Source organism: Rhinatrema bivittatum, chromosome 3 (genome assembly GCF_901001135.1).
Source record: "Rhinatrema bivittatum chromosome 3, aRhiBiv1.1, whole genome shotgun sequence".
Lineage (NCBI taxonomy): Eukaryota > Metazoa > Chordata > Amphibia > Gymnophiona > Rhinatrematidae > Rhinatrema > Rhinatrema bivittatum.
Window position 1 is genome coordinate 276,940,928 of NC_042617.1, and position 25,092 is coordinate 276,966,019.

Consider the following 25,092-nt stretch of genomic DNA (forward strand, 5'->3'; position numbering starts at 1 on the left):
CCCTGTGCAGGTCCTTCGCGTTAGCAATCAAGATGCGATGCTTGCAAAAGATAGAATTTTAAAAAAATCGGGAAAACTGTGAATAAAGTGACAATGAGAGCTAGACCTCATAGCTCGTGCTCTAGTTGTGCTCTTGCACCGTGGTTCGCACTGCAAGAGCTGGGCAGCCTTTAGCATTTTATGACTGTGTAATGCCTGATGATGCTACAGTTCCCCCCCGGTGAGCCCCAGAAAGCCTGTCCCAGTGCTGGCTGACTCGCTGCCTGCTTCTGTTTTTCAGCCAATAAAGGTATCCGGAGTGGAGGTGCACACAGAGATGGACAAGAAGCAGATTTTACTGGACCTGCATCTCAGGTGAGTACCCTGCAGTGAAGCATGACTCTCCCAGCTCTGTGCCCTGGCCTTCAGCTGAAACAATTCATATAAACTGTAAGCTCTATTAATGCAAAGTAAAACTCCAGGGTTTACCTAAACCATTCATGCACCTGACACTCCTGCACCATTCCCTACAGCGCCTCCTGCTGGGAGAGGTTGAAACTGCACCAGGTGGGCTCTGCTAAAGTCAATACACTAAAGTTTATTTAGTTGACAATCACAGAAAATGTGGGAAGGTGGGTTAAGAAGAGTGATGGGAAGACATAAGAAGACATAGGCAAAAGAGAGCTGATGATATTTTTCTGTGTGAGTTTATCTTTCTTTTCTTTCTAGTTATGTCGGAGATGTTGAAATCAATGTGGAAGTGAAGAAATTTTTTTGCAAAGCTGGAGTCAAAGGTGTTCAGGTGGGTGATAGCCCTTTGTAGGCACGCAGAACAAACAGTTCACTGACAACCAGGCAGAGCTGAAGAAATAGCACTCAGGAAGGTGAATGGGTCGAAGAGGACATGAAGTGTGCAGGGCAGGGGTGTGCAGAATGCTAGTGTAGGAGTACACTGGGGTGTGGAGCAGCAAAGCTGCAGGAGAGCAAGACAGGGACCTTCGGAGTCAGCAGGCGTTGGAGAAGTGGCATAGATTCAGGTTTATGATCATGGTTTATGATCATGGAAAGATTGTAGCAAGCATTGTATTGGAGAGAAGCCCAGTGCCTATGAATGTATAAGTTTCTGGCTTTACAGTGTTTTTTCACTGCCTTCTCAGCTGCATGGGATGCTGCGTGTAATATTGGAACCTCTAATTGGCGATGTGCCCATCGTTGGGGCTATTACCCTGTTCTTCATCCGCCGGCCGGTGAGTGTGGTCCATGTAGGGGAAGGGGGCATTGGGAGAGGGGAGCAACTGAAGAGTTTCTAGCAGTACCTTTCCTTATGGGAAGTACACTTAATCCTCCACACATGATCCCCCTTGAGATCAACAGCCCTCTCCTTCCATGGGAGCAGCAGCCCTTCCTTTCATGATATAAGCAGCCCCATAGAACATAAGCACATAAGATATGCCATACTGGGTCAGACCAAAGGTCCATCCTGCCCATATCCTGTTTCCAACAGTGGTCAAACAAGGTCACACGTACCTGGCAGGATCTCAAGAGGTTGATAGATTCCAAGCAGCTTATCCCCGGGGATAAGCAGTGGATTTCCCCACCTTAAGGGGCCGATTCAATATTATTCACGGAAAGCGGGTGCTGACTTTTCAGCGCCCGCTTTCTTAATGCACGCATGGTGCCCGCATGGGGGGGCGCCATGCAATACGCAAATTAGGAGGTCGCGCTAGCAAGGAGGTGCTAGGGTTGCTAGCACAACCTTAGCGCCTCCTTGCTAACGCGACCCTGCAGTTACCGGCAGTCTGCTGGTTATGAACACCGACGCCAATAAACTTGGCATCGGTTTTTATAACTGCAATCAGCCGGTTATGAAAACCGACGCCAAGTTTATTGGTGCTCAGCTATTAACCGTCGCCAATAAACTTGGCGTTGGTTTTTATAACTGCAATCAGCCGGTTATGAAAACCGACGCCAAGTTTATTGGTGCTCAGCTATTAACGCCTGCCTCAGGCAGGCGTTAATATCTGAGCAATAAATGTGCGTCTGAGTCACACATTTATTTTTTTGCATTTGGAGTGAATGAGTAACAGCCTCATTCGCGTGCATTTGCATGTGATGAGCGCTAACTCATTCACTCTGCGTCGGATGCGCGTTAAATAGGCGCTAATCCCTCTATTGCATTAGGGGGTGGATTAGCGCCTATTTAACCTGCATCCGACAGCGGGTTAAACAGTGCACTCGGCTGAGCGCACTGTATTGCATCGGCCCCTAAGAATGGTTTCTGGACTTTTCTTCCAGGAACTTGTCAAAACCTTTTTTAAACTCAGTTACACTAACAGATTTTAACTCTGGCAATGAATTTCCGAGCTTAAATATGCATTGAATAAAAAAATATTTTCTCCTGTTTGTTTTAAATGCATTCCCTAGTAACTTCATTGTGTCTTTGTACTTTTTGAAAACATAAAAAAACCAATTCAAATGAACTCATTATTTTATAGGCCTCTGTAATATCTCTCCTCAGCTGTCTCTTCTTTTCTCTTTAGCGTTTCCTCTTACGAGATTTGTTCCATGCTCTTTATTATTTTGGTCACCCTTTTCTTTAACTTTTCTAACTCTGCTATTTCTTTTTTGAGGTGCAATGATCAGAATTGCACACAATAGTCAAGAGGTCGCACCATGGAGCGATACAGAGGCATTATGATATTCTCGGTTTTATTCTCCACTTCTTTCCTAATAATTCTTAGCATTCTAGTTGGTTTGTTAGTGTTGCGTTCGGGCCTGCTCTTCGCCCTCGCTCCACCCTCTCTACCTCTGAGGCAACTCCCTCCAAGCCTGATGGACGGCTTACTGCCGCGGCGTCTCCATGCTGCTTCTTTCTGGCGTCCCCAGACTGGCTCTATGCTGTGGATCCGCCATGTTCCTGATGACGTAGGGCACGCGCGCATGCATGCTCTGAAGTATGTACCAGCAAGGGCGTGAACCTCAGGGGCGTCCCCCTGTATTGACGTCATCCGCTTCCAACATAAAGGTCTTCACTTGCGCTTGCTATTCAAGTTAGCAAGGACTAAGGACTCCGACGGACTACGGACTCCAGACTCCGACGGACTACGAAGGCCTACGAATCATACTCGGTCTTGGTATATGGATTCTTCCAAGCTTCTCTGCCTCCTCGAACTTACCAGGGGTACCTGCTCTTTGGGGGCCTCACTCTCTTTTCTCCATTTCAGATTACAGATAGGAACCGGTACTCGCTCCGCGAGGGCCCATGTTCCTGAAGACTCTGAAGATTCTCTATTTCCTGGAAGCTATTACAAATACAGACAATTGTGAGTTGCCACCGCTCTCTCAGAGCTTTCCTTGGAACCAGGTACTCGCTCCTCGAGGGCCTAACTCTTTCCAGCTACTGAGCCTTCTTAAGATTCTATGTGAGTGCATCATCTACTACTGGCTATGTATACAGCATACCCTGTCTACTCATTATCTATAATCTCTCTACAGCTCAGCAACCCTGGGATCTCAGTTCCAGTATCTGAGGGACTTCAGCCCTGCCGGGCATACCAGCTCACTACTGCCACCTCTGGTGGTTCTACTAACCTGTCTAATAAAAGAATTATCTGTGTCTGTCTCCATACTCAAGCCTAGCCGGTGGTCCCTCTCAGGATATCCTCTTGGGGGCGCTGTCATCTGCCATCGGCCCAAGGATTCACCTATTTACTACAGTGTGCTCACTCCTCCCACTTCAGGAACTGAGCATAACAGAGTGCTAGCTCTCATCTATGTCTCCGCCCATCAGACATCAGAACCATAACAGATTGCAACTTAGCACGGAGATTATAACAGAGTGCCAACTCCTCCCCTCTGGAGGAGCAAACCTCTAACACATCGCTAACTCCTCCCTCCTGGGGAGCTCACTCATAACAGATTGCTAACTCCCTAGCAGGTTCCTAACAGATTGCTAACTCCTCCCCTCTGGAGGAGCAGATCCTAACAGTTAGCTACCACCGACACTGAACTGAGGATTTCAAAAACTATCCACGATGACGCCTAGATCCTTTTCCTGAGTGGTAACTCCCAATGTGGAACTTAGTATTGTGTAGCTATAATTTGAGTTACTCTGCATTATTCTGCACTTGTCCACATTAAATATCATCTGTCTTTTGGATGCCCAGTCTCGCAAGGCCCTTCTGCAATGTTTCATAATTCGCTTGTAATTTAATAACTGAATAATTTTGTATTGTCAGAACATTTGATCACCTCACTTGTTCCCATTTCTAAATATGTTGAAAAGCAATGATCCCTGACAGATCCCTGGGACACACCACCTTTCTCCACTGAGAAAATTGATTATTTAGCCCTATCCCATGAATTTTTAATTTCCTTAGAAGTATCTCATGAGGGACTTTGTCAAATGCTTTCTGGAAATCCAGATACACTATAATCAACTGACTCACCTTTATCCACTTGTTTATTTACACTCCAAAACAATATAGCTGATTTGTGAGGCAAGACTTCCCTTGGATAAATCCATGTTAGTTTTCTCCGATTATACATTGACTGCCTACTTTATATGTTCAGTCATTTTGTTCTTTATAATAGTTTCAACCATTTTGCCCCACACTGACACTAGGCTCACAGGCCTATAGTTTTCTGGCTCACCCCTGGAACCCTTTTTAAAAATTGGCGTTATATTGGCAACCCTCCAGTCTTCAGATACTGTAGCTAATTTTAATGATAGATTACAAATTACTAAAAGGAGGCCTGCAATTTCATTTTTCAGTTCTTTCAGCACTCTGGGATGTATACCATCTGGTACAGGGGATATGCTACTCTTTAGTTTGTCAATTTGTTTCAGTTCTGCTGAATCATCACCTTTAAATATCCTTCTGGCATAGTTATCTGTTTACATTTTCATCAATAAAGACTGAAGCAAAAAATTCATTTAGTTTCTCTCCTATGGCCTTGTCCTAACTTTGTGCCCCTTTTACCCCTTGATTATCTAATAGTCCAGCTGACTCCCTCACAGGCTTTTTGCTTCGAATGTACCTGAAAAAGTTATTGTTATGAGTTTTTGCTTCCAAAGCAAGCTTCTTTTCAAATTTTCTCTTTGCCTTCCTTATCAATACTTTGCTTCTAACTTGCCAATGCTTATGCTGTTTCCTGTTTTCTTCGTTCAGACCCCTTTACCATTTTTGAAGGATGTTCTTTTGGCTAGAATAGCATCTCTCATCTTACCTTTTAACCATGCTGGTAGTCATGTAGCCTTCTTTCTACCTCTTTAATTCAAATGTTTTTTTAAGATTCCACAAAATACAACAAAACATGGGGGGCTAGTTTGCTCTTCCCAAACCCCCATCTTTATAGATATAATAGTTTTACAATTAAACACCATCAGATCCCCGCACCCTAACCCTAGTCCAAGAGTCCCCGCAGTATCTCATGGACAAGTAGGTTTTCTGCAGCCCACTGGTGCAAAGACTAGCAGCATAAAGTTTGAAGGCCAGGAAAACTCTTCATCAACAAAAATTGTTCAAAACAAGGCTTCTTGCTTTATGCGGTAGCAATTGTAGTTTTTGATCCCATATTTTCAGGAACCCTCAGTGCTTCCTAGAGATACCTGTCTTTTCAGCATACTTTTCAAAAAGATACGTCTGATGAAGTAAGTTCCTCCATTGCTTCAGAGAGGGTGGCTCCTCACTTAGCCAACTCTGCAAAATTGCTTTCTTTGCAAGTAGAATTACTTTTTGGGTCCAAAGTTTAGCAAATGAGTCTCGAAATGTTATGTTCAATAGTCCTTCGAAAAGAAGAACTAATGGGATCCCTAGGTAATGCTACCTCTATGACCTTTCTCATATAACCAAGTACCTTCTCCCAGAAGGTTAAAACCTTAGGGCAACTCAAAACTGATGACCTAAGGTGCCAACACTCGAGTTGCATTTTATGCAATGATCAGTTGAAGAAAGCTTAGTTAAGCCAGCGAGTTTCTGAGAAAAATAAGCTCTCATAAGAAATTCGGGTCGTGTTTCCCCGTAAAGGGATGTTACCCGTAACAGGACATATCTTAGCAAAACACATATTGGGAATTGGAAAGATCCATCCCAATTCACTTTTCAAAGAGTTAAAAAATGTATCTCATGTCTGAGGTCCATCCATCTTTAACAACATGAAATACAGGGAAGAAATTGTATTGTGAACCGGGTGTTCTAAATCAAAAAAGTCAGAAAGGCACTCTCTGTTTTAAGCTGCAACTCCTCCACAGATGAGTGAACATGATGTAGACATCATGTTCACTCATGTAGGTAAGCAAAAAACTGAGCTCGCTCAAGCTCAAAGTCTTGCTGCACCTCTAGAAAAGATTTTATCCTTCGCTTCTCAGTGAGCAATTGTGCAATCACCTGAAGGCCTTTAGTTTCCCACAATAAGACGACCCCTGAATGAAATCCCGGAAGAGAATTCTTAGTTCCCTTAAAAGGCAAGTATTTAGAGACCTCACTTCATAACTGTAATTTCACAGTTAGCCACTTCCAAGATTTCAGCAACATTATAGCCAGAAAACTATCCTGAAGAGGTATTGACAGTTTACTCGGGAAAGTATGTAAGAGATAGCGAAGATCTAGTGGAGAAAACAGAGCTCGCTCCATGGCAATGGGTGTTTCCCTGTATGTATCCGGATCAGTCCAGACCGTGGGCTGAGCCTCCTGTCCAGCAGATGGAAACAGACCAAAAAAGAAAGGGTATCCTATATCAGGATAGAGCCTACCCTGCAGCCCTTCAGTATTTGTCTGTCTCCAGCAGATGCCAGGCAGCTCACCCTGCGGTTCCCTTTTAGCTTGCCCTCTCCCTGTGGGGGTTTTTTCTGTTTCCTTTTTTCTCGTGGAGCAAGCTCAAGCAAGTATTTTCTTCTTTTCATGTCAATCAGTCGGTGGAGCTTCCCACGTTCTCTCCTGAGGATATAGAGGGTCCGTTGGGGGTGATCTTCACTGTCTAGATGTAAAACGCGTTCTCCTATGTTACCTTCAGGTTACCAATGACTTCCGGGTTTCAGATCATCTTTTTGTTCTGTGGAGTGGTCCCAATAGGGGCAACCAAGCTCCTAAGACTACGATCGCTCGGTGGTTGAAGGAGGTGATTTCCTCGGCCTATATCTGCAAAGGCCGGGCGGTTCCAGAGGGCTTAAAGGCTCATTCCTTGCATTCTCAGGCTACTTCTTGGGCAGAGAGTCAATCAGTCTCTCCTCAGGAGATATGCAGGGCCTGTACGTGGAAATCCCTGCATATCTTTGCTCGACATTACCTCCTTGACGTACAGGCGCCAGTGTTTGGTTCCTTCAGTCAGCAGGTGCTTTGAGCGGGACTGTCTCGGTCCCACCCTTTGTAGGGAAGCTTTGGTACATCCCATGGTCTGGACTGATCCAGGTACGTACAGGGAAAGGAAAATTAGTTCTTACCTGTTAATTTTCGTTCCTGTAGTACCACGGATCAGTCCAGACGCCCTCCCGTGTTTTTTCCTTGGTCTGTCCGCTCAGACTCCTTTCTTTTCTTTTTCTCCTCATTATAGAAGTGTCTCTGCATGGCTCTCTTGGTTTTTCATTGAAGGCACCGGAAGCATCTCTTAAGATGATCAGGGGTAGTCATGCAAGTCATTCAATTGTTCTATTGTTTGATTGTTCAACAACTTTAATAGTTATCTGTTACTTGCTTGACCTTATGCCTTTTGCTGCCTTGACAATGGTTATATTGAAGGGCTGCAGGGTAGGCTCTGTCCTGATATAGGATACCCTTTCAGTTTTGGTCTGTCTCCATCTGCTGGACAGGAGGTTCAACCCATGGTCTGGACTGATCCGTGGTACTACAGGAACGAAAATTAACAGGTAAGAACTAATTTTCCTATAAAAATCGGTGCCTAGTAACCAATCGCCTACATGTTGGAGGTAACAAGCTATATTATATAATTTCAAATGTGCAAGTCCCAGGCCCCCATTCCATTTATGCTATCCTAGGCTTAGCTCTTCTCTAGAAATCTACAGATAAGGCTCTCTAATTTTAGTAAATTCCACTTGAGAAAATAAAAGGGCATACTTTGGAACAAGTAAAGTTATTTCAGGAGTATTGTCATCTGAAATAGGTTTATTCTACCTGCTAGGGACAAAGGAGAGTCCATCCATTTAAGCAAAGAAGATTTTGGGGAGTGGTATAGGGAATTGTAATTAATTTTATACATTATCTAGGGAATAGTAATTAATTTTATACATTATCGATGGATCTTTATGCAATTGTATCCCTAAATATTTAAGTGAGTCCCCTGCCCATTTCATAGGGAAATCTGGGCCCTATAGATGCTGCACTGGCTCTGTCATAGGAAGCGCCTCAGATTTATGAAGATTCAGACAAAAATCTGCAAGACTTTCAAGCACAGAGAATTCTTCCAATCGGGCTGCCAAAGTTGTCACTGGATCTGCCAAATGAAGAAAGAATGTGATCATCTTGAAAGGCGAGAAATCAGAATGCTCCAAAGTGATCCCCACTATACTGTCATTAGCCTTGAAATGCCTAAGAAGAGGTTCAAGGCGGGGAATTATAAGAAAAGGGGAAAGGGTGCACCCCTGTCGGGTTCCCCTCTGCAACATGATATCCTCGGAATATATGCCATTAACCATCACTAATGCCCGCAGGTTATTATACAACGTTTGGACTGCATGAAAAAAAAAACCCCTCTATTCCAAAGGCCCACAAAGTTTCAAACCTAAAACCCCAATCTATCCTATCAAATGCTTTCTCAACATCTAGACTAATTAAAACCGAGGGGATGTTGTTACAGCTACTAAAAGCCATGGAAGTTAAAATTTTCTACACACTGATAAAATATTTCAAAACAGCAGTCATCAAATAACACCCAGTAATTCAAGCTAATAAGAATCTTAAAAATGCCCCACTCTCCATACCTGACACCCTGAGATTGTTGTGAACTAGGGGTACACACACACACAGAGACACAAACAAAATATGCTTACTCTATCTCGCACACACATACACGTTTGGTAAGAGACGTGTATGTGTGTGTTTAATAGACAGACATACACGTTTCCTCCTTCTCTCCCTCACACATACACGCTTCCTCTGTATCTCTCACACAGATTCCTGTCTCCCCCAGGCACACACGCGCATGCTTCCTCTTTCTCACCCCCACCCCCGCACACAGGCACCCTCTCACACATACGCACCCACACAGGCACCCTCTCTTATATATACACAGGCACACACACACTCACTCTTCAATACATTTACCATCTCATTCATGCACAGGCATCCGCTCATACACACACACACACACACACACACACACACACACACACATATACAGGCATCCGCTCATACACACACACACTCTCTCTCATACACACACCCACATTCACACAGGCTCTCACACAGATACACACATATGCACACATAAATAGGCTCTCACTCATTCACACAAGCTCACACACATCACGGTCTCCTGTTGTCTTCAGGCCATGGCGGGATGAGTTCCACCATGGCCCGCACGGCCCACCGATCTTCCTGCTTGGGGGGGGGGGGCAGAGTGGAAGCTATGTGCAGGTGGTCATTCATGCACTCCCACACACAGCTTCCACTCTGTCTCCCCCCCCCCCAAGCAGGAAGATCGGTGGGCCATATGGCAGCAGGCGGCAGGAGAGGCCGCGACCCACTGCCTTCCCAGGTACGCCATTCCAAGCCTGTTCTCTTCAGCAGGCAGGGCTTGGTCTCCTTGCTGGCCCGCTGCTCCTGGCTGGAACATTTCTTCTTCCTGGGTGACGACAAGAGATTGATTGGTCATACAGTTGCTGGCACACACCCCCCCCCCCCCCCTCCTTGTTGTCACCCAGGGCGGACTACCCTCCTCGCCTCCCCCTTAGCATGCCTCTGTAGAAGGCCAATATTTCTTTCAAAACAGCTGTATGTTTCCCAGCCACCTAAGAGATGACCTCTGGCCTCAGGACTGCCTTAGCAATTTCCCAATAAAGAGCAGGCATATCTTGGTGGACGGCATATTTATTTGAAAAGGAGTCCCACTTTTTATGTAAAAAAATCCTGAAACCCTTGGCCATTATATAAATAGAAAATCCCCAAAATGTAGCCAACGGGCCAAACTCCACAGAAAATTCCCTTAGACCCGGGATTAGATAGACCTGTTACTCTAGAAGATCTATCCATGGCCACACTCAAAATTGCCTCTGTGAGTGAGTGAGAGAGAGAGAGAGAGAGAACTGCTTTATAGGGCTCAGTCTGATACTCTATATATGCAGCAGTGTAAGGGGGCACTTTGATTCGGGGTGAGATTTGGGAGGTGGGTTGGGGGTTTGCGGGGTGGTGTTACAGAAACATTCAGAGGTACTCATTGTAAAATTGACATCATTAAAGAATTTTAGTCCTTATGAGCGATAAAAAGATGTTGATTTGTACAATGCAGCTGGCAGAGACTGCAGTGTGCAAATCAACTCATCTTGTTAGAATTTTCATTGATTTTAAGGTCTAAAAATCCACCCCTGGTTGCTTACATGCGTATGTGGCTGTTTTTGCACAGGCAAGGCTTTTAAAATCCACCTCATTCTGAGCAGAACAATATTTCCTGATCATAGTGAAGACCTTCGACTATGAGAGCCCACCCCCGGTTCCTCAATCACCTTTAGTCTCTTGGAATGGAATCTGCTTCCCAATTAATATTGCAACTCCTGCGTTTTTATTTCCTGATTGAGAGGAATCTACCTTCCCCGCCCACTTTCTTTTTTCGCTTTTGGTGTTCAATGTCATCTAGGTGTATTTATTTATTTATTTATTTTTAATTTTTATATACCGGTGTTCCTGTATAAAATACATATCGCACCGGTTTCCTGCAAAACAGTGACCCGAGCTTTAAATCTTTACATCATTTGTAAAATTTTAAACCTTTTAACAACTGAGCCAAGCCCAGAATCATTCCATGTGGATCCTTCTAATCTCTTTTTTAGACAGACCAATCAGTAAATAGAAACCTTGAACAAAGCTATAACTCAGTATCCGTGACCTGGAGACTCCCCAGCCTAGGTCTCAGCCAGAGAACTCACACTCGATACAACAATGCACCAAGAAAAGAGAAAAAAGCCATACATCAATTAACATCATGAGTTTCACAAGAGGAAACTCTCCTCCCAAATCCACCCCCACCTTGCCAACCCCACTACCCATCAGTCCCAGTCCCGCCTCCCCTTCCTAAACTCCGCCTCCCTCTAACCTCCCCCTTTCCCAGTATCATTTTTAGTTGCCCAGTGTGGGGCTTAGAAACCACTATTGTTGTGTGGGACTCCACTCTCCCCCCCCAAAAAAAAGGAAATCTTTTATTAATCTGTGAGTCTGAGATAGGCCTTGCTTCAGAAGTTACTAAAGCTCCTAACACGCTGATCCTCATTGAAGTATCCAGTCAATTACTAGGCTGAAAGCTGAGTACACAATAATCCCTATAAGTAAAGTTAACTTAATAGGCAGATGTGATCCAAAAAATAAAGATGTTATAATAAATGTCCAACCAAAAGCAATGTATATTATGCTTTGGAGCTTTCGGGACTGCATGGCCATAAGCCAGTGAAGCACTTGATTTTCTTAAGAAAATGAATTAAAGCATCTCAGCAACTGATCCATCAGTGCATGCTGTTATTCTTCCCTGGAAGCCACCAGAGTCTATAAAAAGGTTTGTGCTTCTTCCAAAGACACAAACATTTTTACCATGTTATTGTGGATCACTCTCAGCTTATCTGGGGATTGGAAGGTGAAACGAATCTGGTGTTCCCTGTACATACCCGGATCAGTCCAGACAGTGGGTTGAGCCTCCTTTCCAGCAGATGGAGACAGATAAAAACTCGAAAGGTATCCTATATCAGTATAGTGCTCCCCCTGTGTCCCTCCAGTATTTCTCTGTCTCCAGCAGATGCAGATAGCAGAACCCGTGGTTCCCTTTCACATACAGAAGAAAATGATTTTTGCTTTGCAGCAATAGCAACAGACTAATCCATGAAAATTAGAATAGATTGACCTTCATACTTAAGACCTCTGCTGCTCCGGGACTTACGGAGAAGTTCCTCTTTATGTCTGGGGCCTGATATCGAGCGCTGGCTGGTTAAGTAACTTAGTCAGATATGGGTATGCCGCTGAATATCCACGGTCAAGGCTCTGCTTAGCCGGATAAGTTAGACCAGCTCTATAGCTGGTCTAACTTATCCGATTAACTTAACCGGATAAGAGCAAATATTGCTACTTATTTGGTTAAGTTAATTGGATAAGTAGTGCTGCCCAGATCTGCCCACTGCCCACCCACAAATTGACCAGCTAAAAGATAACAAAATAAGTGACTTATCCATTTATCTAGTGGCTGCTTATTTTCAGTGGATTGCCAGATAGCCAGATAAGTCCTACTTATCCAGCTATTGAGTTCTGAACGTGCTTTCAGTATCGGGCCATTGAGTTTGGGATCTTTGTGATAACTGGCCAAGGTCTATCTTGAGTAGAGCCCCTTGACTCTAGCTGATGTGCTTGCTCTATGCAAAAGGGGTCTCAGAAAAGTCCAGGGTCTTCTTAAACCATGGTTTCAGAGTTCCTGCTGGATCCTGTTCTGCTACTGACTCTAGAAAGCCGATCAGCCTCAGATTGCTCCTTTGCGACATGTTCTCCAAGTCCTCCAACTTATCTTCAGTCCTTTTGCTGATTTGACGGTAACTACTTTGGTTTCCAGTGCCTGCACTCTGGCGCTTACCCCTGTAAGGTGGGACTTCATGTCATTTAATTGCTTAATGGTGTCCATAAGCAGGGTGTGCATTTCATCAAACCTGGCATACATTTTTTTGAACTTGTCATCTAGATTGTTAGTTAGTGCTGCGACCACGGCCAAAATGATCTCGTTCACTCCACCATCAGCAGCACATGCAAAGCAGCATCATGCACTGCGTCGGCAGTCTTACCCTCCACGTTGCGCTGCTTATCTTTCTTTTTCTTCTTTGCTTTTGTTGCCATTCCTGGGTCAAAATGAAACATTTAACACGTTAGCAACTGAGAGGAGGCCATGGGACACTGAAAGAGATCAGAATGCAGGGTAAATCATAGGGAAAAACTTACAAAAATCAAGCTAAAAAGGGAGTGGAGCCCCAGAACAAGGAAGGATCACGTCCACCTCCTCACATTACATCATGTGACCCCCCCCTTTCACCTTTTTTAATGCATGGAATACATCTGATCTGGGCTTCCAAGATGGTATTTTCTTTCCAGTTTACTGTAATTTTTATTGAACCATAAATATAGTACACAACAAGAACAGCCTTAGCTCTCCAGAAACAACATCAATGAAAGATCAGACACTACCGTGGTTCAGAATTTTTTAAATATCCCTCCCACCTACTCCATCTCCCATCCTCACACCATACCCTCCCCCTATTATGCTTTTTAATAACCTAGCAACAGTTAGAAGTGAATATACGGATACCCAAAGAAACAAACTGTTTTTCATGATATCGTTTGACATATGGTTTCTACCCATTTAAAAATGAATCTAATGTATCCTTCCGCAAAGCTGTTAATTTCTCCAAATAATGCACATTCCACTCACACTTAGTTAAAGATAACAACAAAGACAGACAGTTTCCTACAAAAAAGCTGCACTTTTGCTTTTGGCAGCAAATACAATCTGAGCCAGCAGTTTAACCTTTTTAGTAGGTAGATCAGTAGGGAATAGAGAAAGCAGAAAGTTTTCAGGGCCCATGATGATATTTTTAAACAATGTCCATGCCTGATGTAAACTCTTAACCTTTGCAGCTGCTCCTTGCGGTTTTTTCCAAACCATTTTCCTCATGTTCCCCTTTTGAAAGTTAAATGCTATCTCAGTAGATTTCCTTAGTATCCTCCCTCTAGATATCAAGTCAAATTTGATCATGTTATGTCATTATTGCCAAGTGGCCCCCAACACTGTTCCCTCTCGCATCAAATCATGTGTTCCACTAAGGACTAGGTCCAGAATAGCTCCCCCTTTTGCTGGTTCTTGTACCAGTTGCTCCATGAAGCAGTCATTTATTTCATCCAGGAACTTTACCTCTCTAGAATGTCCTGATGTGACATTTGCCCAGTTAATATCAGGGTAATTGAAATCTCTCATTACTGTGCTGCTAATTTTGTTAGCTTCCCTAATTTCTGTTAGCATTTCATTGTCTGTCTGTTCATTCTGGTCAGGTGGATGCTAGAACACCCCCACTGTTATTCTATTCCCTTTCTCACATGGAATTTCTGTCTGTAAAAATTCTACAGTGCATTTTGTTTCCTGCAGAACTTTTATCCTGTTTGACTCAATGCTCTCTCTAACATACAGTGCCACCCCCTCCAACAGTCTGATCCATCCTGTCATTGCGATATAATTTTTACCCCAGTGTCACAGATCTCTGAGATGCTAATTATATCTACCTCTTTGTTTAGTGCTGTTCTCTCTCTCATCTTATTTTTTAGACTTCTAGTATTTGTGTACAGACATTTCAAAGTATGTATTTTGTTTTTATTAACAACCTGCTCATCAGTTGACAGGGATAATTTGGAATCTTTCTGATCTGTCTGCTCTTTATTTAAAGGCACCTGGGCTACGTTAGCATTTATTGCAACCTGTCAGGATGCCCTAACTTCCCTGTTTTGATAGTATCCTTCATACATCATTCTGAACCATGCAATTCTGAGCAACTGTTGGCTTTCCCCATCATGTAGTTTAAAAGCTGCGCTATCTCCTTTGTTAAGGTTAGTGCCAATAGCCTGGTTCCACCATGGTTAAGGTGGAGCTGATCCTTTAAGAAAAGGCCCCTCCTTCCCCAAAATGATGCCCACTTCCTAACAAACCTAAAACCCTCTTCCCTGCACCTTTGCCTCATCTATGCCTTGAGACTCCGGAGCTCTGCCTGCCTCTGAGTTCCTGCGCATGGAGCAGGCAGCACTTCAGAGAATGCTACCCTGGAGATTCTGGATTTCAACTTTCTACCTAAAATCTTAAATTTGGCTTCCAGAACCTCCCTCTCACACCTTCCCTCACTCCTTTGGTTAGCAGCCCTCTTCCACCAATAGGATAATCAGACCCCTCACTCTGTAGGATCATCAGCCTTATCAGCCATGAGATCAGCAACCTCCTCACTCCATGGGATCAGTACCCCCATCTCCTGAGTGGGATTAGAACTCCCATCCCTCTGTTCCCCAATGCTGGTACAGAGTGTAACCTTAGACTCATTTCCATCTCTCTTGTTTTTCTTCTCAGACAATGACTTTAGACTGGACAGGACTCACAAACCTACTGGACATTCCAGGACTCAAGTGAGTATGAGCGAGTGCCAGTATGAGCATGAGTGTGAGTGTAAATACCAGTGAATGTGTAGCCATGAGTATGAATATTAGTGTAAGTATGAGTGTGAGTTCTACATGCCAGTGTATGCAAGAGTTTGAGTAGCTAGTGTGTGGGTTTGTGAGTATGAATGCTAGAGTACGGATGTCAGTTTGAGTGCCAGTGTAAGTATTTATTTATTTATCAACATTTAGTACAGGCCTAAACATTACTATGATCTAGGTAAACTGCAACCAGAAAGTCAACATCAGATTTAATCATTCTACATCAAAATGCCTACCATGAATCACACATACGCAGTAGGTGTAAATAGCTAGTGTATTAGTGTGAGTACTAGTATAAGTATGTACCTGAGTGTGAGTACTTTTCCTGCTGCATGAGTAGAGTCTCAATATATTCCAGAATGGTGGAACAATGACTTGCCTCGAAAGACGACCTAATCCTGGTTAACCCAAAGGGGTCAATCCAGTCTTGCTTTTGCCCTACTGCATGCACGGAGTTGTAGTTTTGATTTCCCTAAAAAGAATGTAGGGACTACATCTCTATGCATTCATTGGGGCAAGACCAGGACTGGATCAGCCTGCTCAGGTTAACCTAAATGAGGTGGCAACTCTACTCCCAGCCAACTTTTCCAAATGATTGAGGGTGCTAAACTCAACACAAATTATCCATCTCTGGACACAGTGAAGGAGAATGCTCAATATTGGGGGTGCTCAAGCACCTACTGCACCCACAGGGTTGGATCCTATTCTCCCAGTGCCTGATCGCATGAGACTGGGAGCCACCCACACCTGCTCTCTACTCCTCACCTCACAGGAAGTGCATGCTGGGTTATAAAGCACTTGAAGGAGCTGAATAATGGGCCCCTTCACTTACTTGTATATAAGTGGTGGGGTCTGGGGAGGCTTGCTCATGACCCCTTTTGTTGGCATATGCAGATGTGGAAGGACTGGGGAGGGAGCGTTGCTCATGACTTCTGTTACTGATGTATATAGATGGGGGGGGGGCGGGAGTTTGGCAGGGGGCTGCTCTTCTCATTGGCTGTTTGTAAAGCAGAGCTTTTGGAGTGTGGGGTGGTGGCAGATGTGGTTTGCAACTGTGCCATTCAGTTTCTGCTTCTCTTTCTCAGCGTTATGTCAGACTCCATGGTTATGGACATCCTGTCGGGGTACCTGGTGCTGCCCAATCGTCTGATCGTCCCACTAGTGCCAGGCCTGCATGTAGCTGAGCTGCGTTCCCCGCTGCCCAGGGTACCCACACCACTACTCACACTTTACCAGTCTGAGCTGCTCCTGCTTACCCTCTCCTCTGACCTCACCCCCAACTTCTCTCTCTCCTGCAGGGAATCATACGGATTCACCTGATAGAAGCCAGGGATCTGCTCTCTTTAGACACATACGTGAAAGGGGTCCTGAAGGGGAAGTCTGACCCCTATGCCGTCCTACGGGTGGGCACACAAATCTTAACCAGCAAAGTCATTGATGAGGATCAGAACCCCAAGTGGAATGAAATGTATGAGGTAGGAGTAGCTGGGTTCAGAGTTCTGACCATTCCTGAGCACCTACTTGCATGAACTTCTTTTAGTACACTGTGTCTTACTCACTCACACGTGCGTTCACTCTTGTGCTGTCATGCTCACTGTGTTTGGACACTAATGCCTCTCCTCTTTCAGGTGATCGTTCATGAAGTCCCAGGGCAGGAACTGGAGGTAGAAATCTTTGACAAGGATCCTGATCAGGATGACTTCTTGGGCAGGTGAGATATTTCCAGGGATGGGAAAAGTGGGCTGGAGGCTCTCGGCACGTGAGGTTCAGGTAGGACATTAAGAAGAGGCTGTAGCCACCACGCTCAGGTCTGACAGGGAGCCTGTCCGCCAGGTGTGCCCACCTCCAGGGTATTTACAGTATCTCCTTTCAGTTCCCCACTGCCTGGGACAGCTTCTGATCCAATCACATATGTATTCTCTCACTACGTGTGACCTCTCCCCTCCTTCCCCTTTGGCTCCTCTCATTCCATGTTATCTCCTCCTTGCCTTCTCGTACTTACCTTTCTTTCCATTTCAGGATGAAGTTGGATCTTGGAGAAGTGAAGAGTTCTGGCGTAGTGGACAACGTAAGAACATCCAAGAGTTTGGGGAGGGTGACGGGTGTTGCGTGGGGATGGGGGTGGGGGGGGGGGGTGTTGCTTTTGGAGGCCGTGACCTTACTTGTTCTCTTACAGTGGTTCCCGTTACAAGATGTGAAGAGGGGCAGTGTTCACCTTAGACTGGAGTGGCTCTCACTCTTGGCCTCTTCATCCAAGCTTGAGCAGGTAGGCATTAGGTTATCGCCATATACTCCAGGCTCTTTACTGAGTAGCATCCCAGGGGACCTTAGAGGGATAGGCCCCAGATCCTCTATGTGTCATCCCACAGTCTCACCAAATCTTGTGGGCATCACACCCAGAGTGTGAGAGCGTGCCCTGAAAGGTGGGATCAACAGTAAGGGCTCCTGTGGACAGTGAGGGAGGGAAGGGTTCTTGCAGGTACTGATACTATGGGAGGTGCTTCTGTTTCTGTTCCAGATCATCCAGATGAACAAAGAAATCTCCTCAAAGTCCCAGGAGGAGCCCTCAGCAGCCATCTTGGTCGTCTACCTGGACAAAGCACAGGACCTTCCAGTATGTGACTGGAGGTTGCAGGCCTGACCTCTGCTGGCCTTTTGTTTGTTTGGGTTGGTGCTCTTGGGGCAGGTTGGTGGATCTGGGAATCCCCGGAAAGAGAGCTCGGGGAAGTGCCCAGTACTGGCAGGGATCTGCTACTGCCAGGACCAGGCCACTGCATGTGTACTTGCCCTGCTCTGGGTCATGCTTCCTTTTTTTTTTTTTATTTAATCATTTTTATTGAAGTAATATAATAAACAACTTCAACATTGGGTCATGCTTTCTGAACTCTGTCCCTCTTTCCCCCCTCAGCTGAAGAAGAACAAGGAGCCAAGTCCAATGGTGCAGCTCTCGGTGCAGGACGTGACCCGGGAGAGCAAGGTAAGAACCTCTCACTGACCCTGTCCTCCTCCCCTCCCAAATGTCTCAATGACCCCTGAACCTCCCACAAATTCCCACAACCTCCCAAGCTCTCGCTGACCCCATTCTTGCACTGGCACCTGATCCTCCTTGTGTGGGTTTTTGTTATGATCTGGATTATTTTATTCCTCTGCAGGCTGTTCTGAACTCAAATTCTCCTGTGTGGGAAGAGGCTTTCCGTTTCTTCCTGCAGGACCCTAGCCGGCAGGATCTGGACATTCAGGTACTCGCTCCTGTGTCCTGAGAGGACTTCTTGTGATTGGGGGGGAGGGGGGAAGGCATTGAGCGTCTCTCCACCTGTTTGATCTGCATCCATAGGTGAAGGACGATGACCGACAGCTGACCCTGGGCTCCCTGACCCTGCCGCTAAGCCGTCTCCTGAGCGAGGACAAACTGACCCTGGACCAGTGGTTCCAGCTGGAGCACTCGGGCTCAGCCAGCCGTATTTACATGAAAATCATCATGAGGGTGAGGCGGGGAGGGGCTTCTCTCTGGTGGCAAGGAGATCTGAACATGAGTCAGTGCTCTGCCCTTTCTGTACCTGGTGTGTGTCCATCCACCCTAGGGAACAACAGAATCCCTGTTTTCTCTTTCTCTCTCTCTGTCCTTCCCCGGAGTTCCTCTACATTCTGTCTTTTTCTCTCTTTACTTCCTCTCTCTGTATGTTCATCCCCTTCACTTCTGCCTTTTGTACTTGGCTGTGTCTTGTGTGCATTGCCCTCTGCTGGTAGAGATGAGATTGTGGCGTAACCCACATGAAACTCCCAGCACTAGGTTTATGTTTTTGATTCTGGGTGTTTGTGTGTGTGTGTGTGTGTGTGTGTGTGTGTGTGTGTGTGTATTCTCAGAACAGATCAAGCCCCCATCCTGCATCATCTCAGACAGTATTCCCAGCCTCCCGTGGACCTCTGTAATGATCTCTGCGCCCTCTGAACAGGGCTTGTCTTTTCTGAGAACTCTTTTCCCAGCGATCACACTGACCTAGGTGTCCTCATCTGTTTTCTCTTACAGGTTTTGTCTCTAGATGCCCCTGAGGTCTGTTTCACTTCCCGAACCTGCCCAGCCCCTCAGCCCTCCAGGAATGCCGCCGAGAACAGAGCGATGGCATACGATGGCAGTAGTGTAGATGCAGAACCCAAGCCCACCAAAGCCAGCCCTGGCACCCAGTTTGGAACTGAGGTATTGGGATTTGGTTGATCTTCAGACAACAGCTATTGTTTTCCAAGTTGCTCTAAGCTCTAAAAGTGTTAGACTGTGAATACTGAAATAGAAGACCTCCTTTAGCCACAGAACAGGTACAGCACAGGCAGCAGCAGTGCAAGCCTCCCTCACACACACATACAGTGCCCCACCATAGAACAGTTACAGCACAGGCAGCGGCATTGCAAGCTTCCCTCACACATGCACTGTCACACCACAGAACAGGTACAGCACAGGCAGCAGCAGTGCAAGCTTCCCTCACACACACATACAGTGCCCCACCATAGAACAGGTACAGCACAGGCAGCAGCAGTGCAAGTGTCCCTCATACACACATACACTGCCCCACCACATAACAGGTACAGCACAGGCAGCAGCAGTACAAGCTTCCCACACACACACACATACAGTGCCCCACCATAGAACAGGTACAGCACAGGCAACAGCAGTGCAAGCTTCCCTCACTCTCACACTGCCCCACCACAGCACAGATACAGCACAGGCAGCAGCAGTTCAAGCTTCCCTCGCACACATGCTGCCCCACCACAGAACAGGTACAGCATCACTTATCTTAAAGTTCCCAACAGTTCCTGACATATTCCAAGGAGAGCTTATCTTTCTAGTGGCATTCATTTACCCAGTCTGACCTACATACGGTATATCTCACAACCATTGGGAATCCATCACCGGTTGTGACTGATTCACCATTAGTCTCCTGGGGCCCATGACTGAGAGATTTTTCTCCTCAGCACACAATACGGATTCACTTGCTGGAGGCAGAGAACTTGATCGCCAAAGACAACTTCATGATGAGGAAGGGGAAATCGGACCCCTACACTGTGACCAAAGTTGGTGGGAAAACCTTCCGCAGCAAAGTCATCAAGGAGGAGCTGAACCCCAAGTGGCAGGAGGTGTACGAGGTGAGCCTGAGCCCCTCCACAGGGCAGAGGTATCACTGAGCCATAACACTGCTGGCTCTGAGACTGTGTGACACCTGAGAGGTTCATTAGGAGGTTTCAGTGACGTACGGTCTCTGTGGTGGGATTGGAACGTGGCTCTCTGGATTTTATATACTTTGTTACTCTGCCAGCTCTGTTTCAGTAAGATCCATACTTTATTTATTTTAGGGAGTCTTGACCTAATTTTTAGAAGGATTTGTAACTGTGGAAAACATTTTCATGGATTGAGCCCTGTCTTATTAAGATTTTATGAGCAGGGGTCTTGGCATTGTTATGGTATGGTTAATGTCTATCTGCTGTTATATAGAGAGGTCCTGGGAGGAGAGAAGTGGCAAAGCCAGGCTGCCCTTAGTTATCTCCATCTCAAGGGCTGTATTTCCTTTTCCAGGTCATCGTGAATGACGTTCCAGGTCAAGAGGTGGCGTTTGAGCTCTTTGATAAGGACATCGACAAAGATGATTTCCTTGGCAGGTTGGTTAGTAGCAAGACTTAATGAGGGACAGTGTCCTTACATCCCTATTCACTAGTCTTATATTTTGCTTCTCACACAAATGCCTTGGTCCCTATCTTTTCCTCAGCTTTGATACAGCAATGTCACACAGCAACCATTGTCCCTCCCCTTGGTGCTGTGTGATATCTGCAGACAAGACTGCCCCTCTCCCCATGTGATATCTGCAGCTGGCACTGCCCTTCCTCTTCCTCCTGGTACTGTGAGATATCTGCAGCTGATACTGAGCCTCTTCCTCCCTAGTACTGTGTGATATCTGCAGCTGGCACTGCCCCTCCTCCTCCCTAGTACTGTGTGATATCTGCAGCTGATACTGCATCTCTTCCTCCCTAGTACTGTGTGATATCTGCAGCTGGCACTGCCCCTCCTCCTCCCTAGTACTGTGTGATATCTGCAGCTGGCACTGCCCCTCCTCCTCCCTAGTACTGTGTGATATCTGCAGCTGATACTGCGCCTCTTCCTCCCTGGTATTGTGTATTATCTGCAGCTGGCACTGCTCCTCTTCCTCTCTGGAACAGTGTGATATCTGCAGCTGGCACTGCCCCTCCTCTTCCTCCTGGTACTGTGAGATATCTGCAGCTGATACTGAGCCTCTTCCTCCCTAGTACTGTGTGATATCTGCAGCTGGCACTGCCCCTCCTCCTCCCTAGTACTGTGTGATATCTGCAGCTGATACTGCGCCTCTTCTTCCCTGGTATTGTGTGATATCTGCAGCTGGCACTGCCCCTCCTCTTCCTCCTGGTACTGTGTGATATCTGCAGCTGATACTGCGTCTCTTCCTCCCTAGTACTGTGTGATATCTGCAGCTGGCACTGCCCCTCCTCCTCCCTAGTAGTGTGTGATATCTGTAGCTGATACTGCGCCTCTTCCTCCCTGGTACTGTGAGATATCTGTAGCTGATACTGCCCCTCCTCCTCCCTAGTACTGTGGGATATCTGCAGCTGATACTGCACCTCTTCCTCCCTGGTATTGTGTGATATCTGCAGCTGGCACTGCCCCTCTTCCTCCCTGGTACTGTGTGATATCTGTAGCTGATACTGCCCCTCCTCCTCCCTAGTACTGTGTGATATCTGCAGCTGATACTGCGCCTCTTCCTCCCTAGTACTGTGTGATATCTGCAGCTGATACTGCGCCTCTTCCTCCCTGGTACTGTGTGATATCTGTAGCTGATACTGCCCCTCCTCCTCCCTAGTACTGTGTGATATCTGCAGCTGATACTGCACCTCTTCCTCCCTGGTACTGTGTGATATCTGTAGCTGATACTGCCCCTCCTCCTCCCTAGTACTGTGGGATATCTGCAGCTGATACTGCACCTCTTCCTCCCTGGTACTGTGTGATATCTGTAGCTGATACTGCGCCTCTTCCTCCCTGGTACTGTGTGATATCTGTAGCTGATACTGCGCCTCTTCCTCCCTGGTACTGTGTGATATCTGTAGCTGATACTGCGCCTCTTTCTCCCTGGTACTGTGTGATATCTGTAGCTGATACTGCCCCTCCTCCTCCCTAGTACTGTGGGATATCTGCAGCTGATACTGCACCTCTTCCTCCCTGGTATTGTGTGATATCTGCAGCTGGCACTGCCCCTCTTCCTCCCTGGTACTGTGTGATATCTGTAGCTGGCACTGCACCTCTTCCTCCCTGGTATTGTGTGATATCTGCAGCTGGCACTGCCCCTCCTCCTCCCTAGTACTGTGTGATATCTGCAGCTGGCACTGCCCCTCCTCCTCCCTAGTACTGTGTGATATCTGTAGCTGATACTGCCCCTCCTCCTCCCTAGTAGTGTGTGATATCTGTAGCTGATACTGCGCCTCTTCCTCCCTGGTACTGTGTGATATCTGTAGCTGATACTGCGCCTCTTCCTCCCTGGTACTGTGTGATATCTGTAGCTGATACTGCGCCTCTTCCTCCCTGGTACTGTGTGATATCTGTAGCTGATACTGCGCCTCTTCCTCCCTGGTACTGTGTGATATCTGTAGCTGATACTGCCCCTCCTCCTCCCTAGTACTGTGGGATATCTGCAGCTGATACTGCACCTCTTCCTCCCTGGTATTGTGTGATATCTGCAGCTGGCACTGCCCCTCTTCCTCCCTGGTACTGTGTGATATCTGTAGCTGATACTGCCCCTCCTCCTCCCTAGTACTGTGTGATATCTGTAGCTGATACTGCCCCTCCTCCTTCCTAGTACTGTGTGATATCTGTAGCTGATACTGCCCCTCCTCCTCCCTAGTAGTGTGTGATATCTGTAGCTGATACTGCGCCTCTTCCTCCCTGGTACTGTGAGATATCTGTAGCTGATACTGCCCCTCCTCCTCCCTAGTACTGTGGGATATCTGCAGCTGATACTGCACCTCTTCCTCCCTGGTATTGTGTGATATCTGCAGCTGGCACTGCCCCTCTTCCTCCCTGGTACTGTGTGATATCTGTAGCTGATACTGCCCCTCCTCCTCCCTAGTACTGTGTGATATCTGTAGCTGATACTGCCCCTCCTCCTCCCTAGTACTGTGTGATATCTGTAGCTGATACTGCGCCTCTTCCTCCCTGGTACTGTGTGATATCTGTAGCCAGCATTGCCTCTTTGCTTATTTGCAGGGTAGCTGGAACGGTTTTGTATAATAGTGGTATTAGAACCCCATTTTAATGCCTGTCTTTAGTATAAGACAGCACCCCAGTACTTTATGACAGGGGTTGCCACCGCACTCCAGACCTCTGTCTGCTTATCTGTAGTTTTTCTGTAGCTTGGTTGTCTAGTCCTCTGATTCCTGTTCCCCAGAATTGACCGTATGCATTATTTTAGGGGCATCTCTCTCGCTGATAATTCTGGGATGTGAATTTTACAATATCTCTGGACTGACATGTGAAAATTCCCTTGGACCCTCCCCCCATTTCCCTGGGTACTAAGAGGAGAACCACAGGGACAGAAAGAGACAGCAACAGTCAGAAAGAAAATAGCCATTGCTGAGCACTGGTGTTTTGTGTTTTTTTTTCTCCAGATGTAAAATCAACCTTCCTCGGCTCCTGAACAGCAAATTCGTTGATGAAGTAAGAAAGTGGGATCATATTGTACCAATGCATCGCCGCAAGAGCTGAGCAGACAGAGATTAACCTGAACTCTCTCGTTCTCTCTTTCTGCCCTGGATGTAGTGGCTCCCCCTGCAGGATGTGAAATCGGGCCGCCTGCACGTGAAACTGGAGTGTCTGTCTGCAGTCAGCAGTGCTGCAGAGCTGGAGCAGGTAACAGCTTTCCACTGGATCCATCCTTTCCTGCTGCGGGAGGAGCAGAACTGGATTTAGGCAATAGGCACCAAAGGCAAACGCTTAGGGGTGTGAAATTCTGAAGGCACCAAAAACTGGGACTCCCCTTGCTGATCTTTGATTTCCGGGAGAGAGGATGGAGGCGAAACTCTCCCCCCTGCCCCGCCCAGTCCTTTATCTATGGGAGCCATAATCTTCCCTGTACGTACCCGGATCAGTCCAGGACTGCCTCCATCTGCTGGAGGCAGTCCTGGACTGATGGAGAGCAGATGGAGGCAGAAAAAGACTACGCGGACTCTGTCCTATACCCCTGAGGTGCCACCTAGTGTCTGCCAGTATTTTTCTGTCTCCAGCAGATGACGGAGGTGCAAAACCTAGTGTCTGATAGAGGTGCTGAGTTTAGGGTTGGATTTGGTCTGACTTTAGTCTCTTAGAACTTGATTTTACAAGGGAAGCTTAGTTTAAGGATCCCTTTAAATTAAAAAAAAAAAAAAGTTTGGTTAGAGCAGTGATCGGACAGTTGTGAGTAGCCTCCCAGGGGGTTGGCAGGTCCTAGTGGGACCACCCCCCCCTGGTATTCGAGGCTGGAGAGCAGAGGGTTGTGAACCGTGAAACTGCCGTGGCGAAGGCTGATACCAGGGGTCCCGGCTCACTCACCCTCAGCCAGCCTGTCTTCAGCCAGGTAAAAAAAAAAAAGAAAAAATATATATATAAAATTGTGTGTTTGGTGTTTGGGGCTCTCCAGCCATGTTTTTT

The 25,092-nt window shown here is 46.4% G+C and overlaps 1 protein-coding gene across 2 annotated transcripts in view; it reads left to right on the plus strand.

The window, feature by feature from the left end:
- The window catches only part of ESYT1 (extended synaptotagmin 1), a 64,925-nt gene that overhangs the window by 20,290 nt on the left and 19,543 nt on the right, over positions 1 to 25,092 (plus strand). For both annotated transcript variants that reach the window (XM_029594734.1, XM_029594735.1), the window contains 18 exons: positions 281 to 354; positions 709 to 781; positions 1,137 to 1,226; positions 15,274 to 15,329; positions 16,487 to 16,607; positions 16,700 to 16,876; positions 17,030 to 17,112; positions 17,421 to 17,469; positions 17,578 to 17,667; positions 17,920 to 18,015; positions 18,310 to 18,378; positions 18,554 to 18,640; positions 18,736 to 18,885; positions 19,429 to 19,596; positions 20,367 to 20,537; positions 20,965 to 21,047; positions 24,075 to 24,123; positions 24,226 to 24,315. In XM_029594734.1, the coding sequence (XP_029450594.1) occupies positions 281 to 354; positions 709 to 781; positions 1,137 to 1,226; positions 15,274 to 15,329; positions 16,487 to 16,607; positions 16,700 to 16,876; positions 17,030 to 17,112; positions 17,421 to 17,469; positions 17,578 to 17,667; positions 17,920 to 18,015; positions 18,310 to 18,378; positions 18,554 to 18,640; positions 18,736 to 18,885; positions 19,429 to 19,596; positions 20,367 to 20,537; positions 20,965 to 21,047; positions 24,075 to 24,123; positions 24,226 to 24,315 (1,776 nt within the window). The remainder of the gene's footprint in view (positions 1 to 280; positions 355 to 708; positions 782 to 1,136; positions 1,227 to 15,273; positions 15,330 to 16,486; positions 16,608 to 16,699; positions 16,877 to 17,029; positions 17,113 to 17,420; positions 17,470 to 17,577; positions 17,668 to 17,919; positions 18,016 to 18,309; positions 18,379 to 18,553; positions 18,641 to 18,735; positions 18,886 to 19,428; positions 19,597 to 20,366; positions 20,538 to 20,964; positions 21,048 to 24,074; positions 24,124 to 24,225; positions 24,316 to 25,092) is intronic.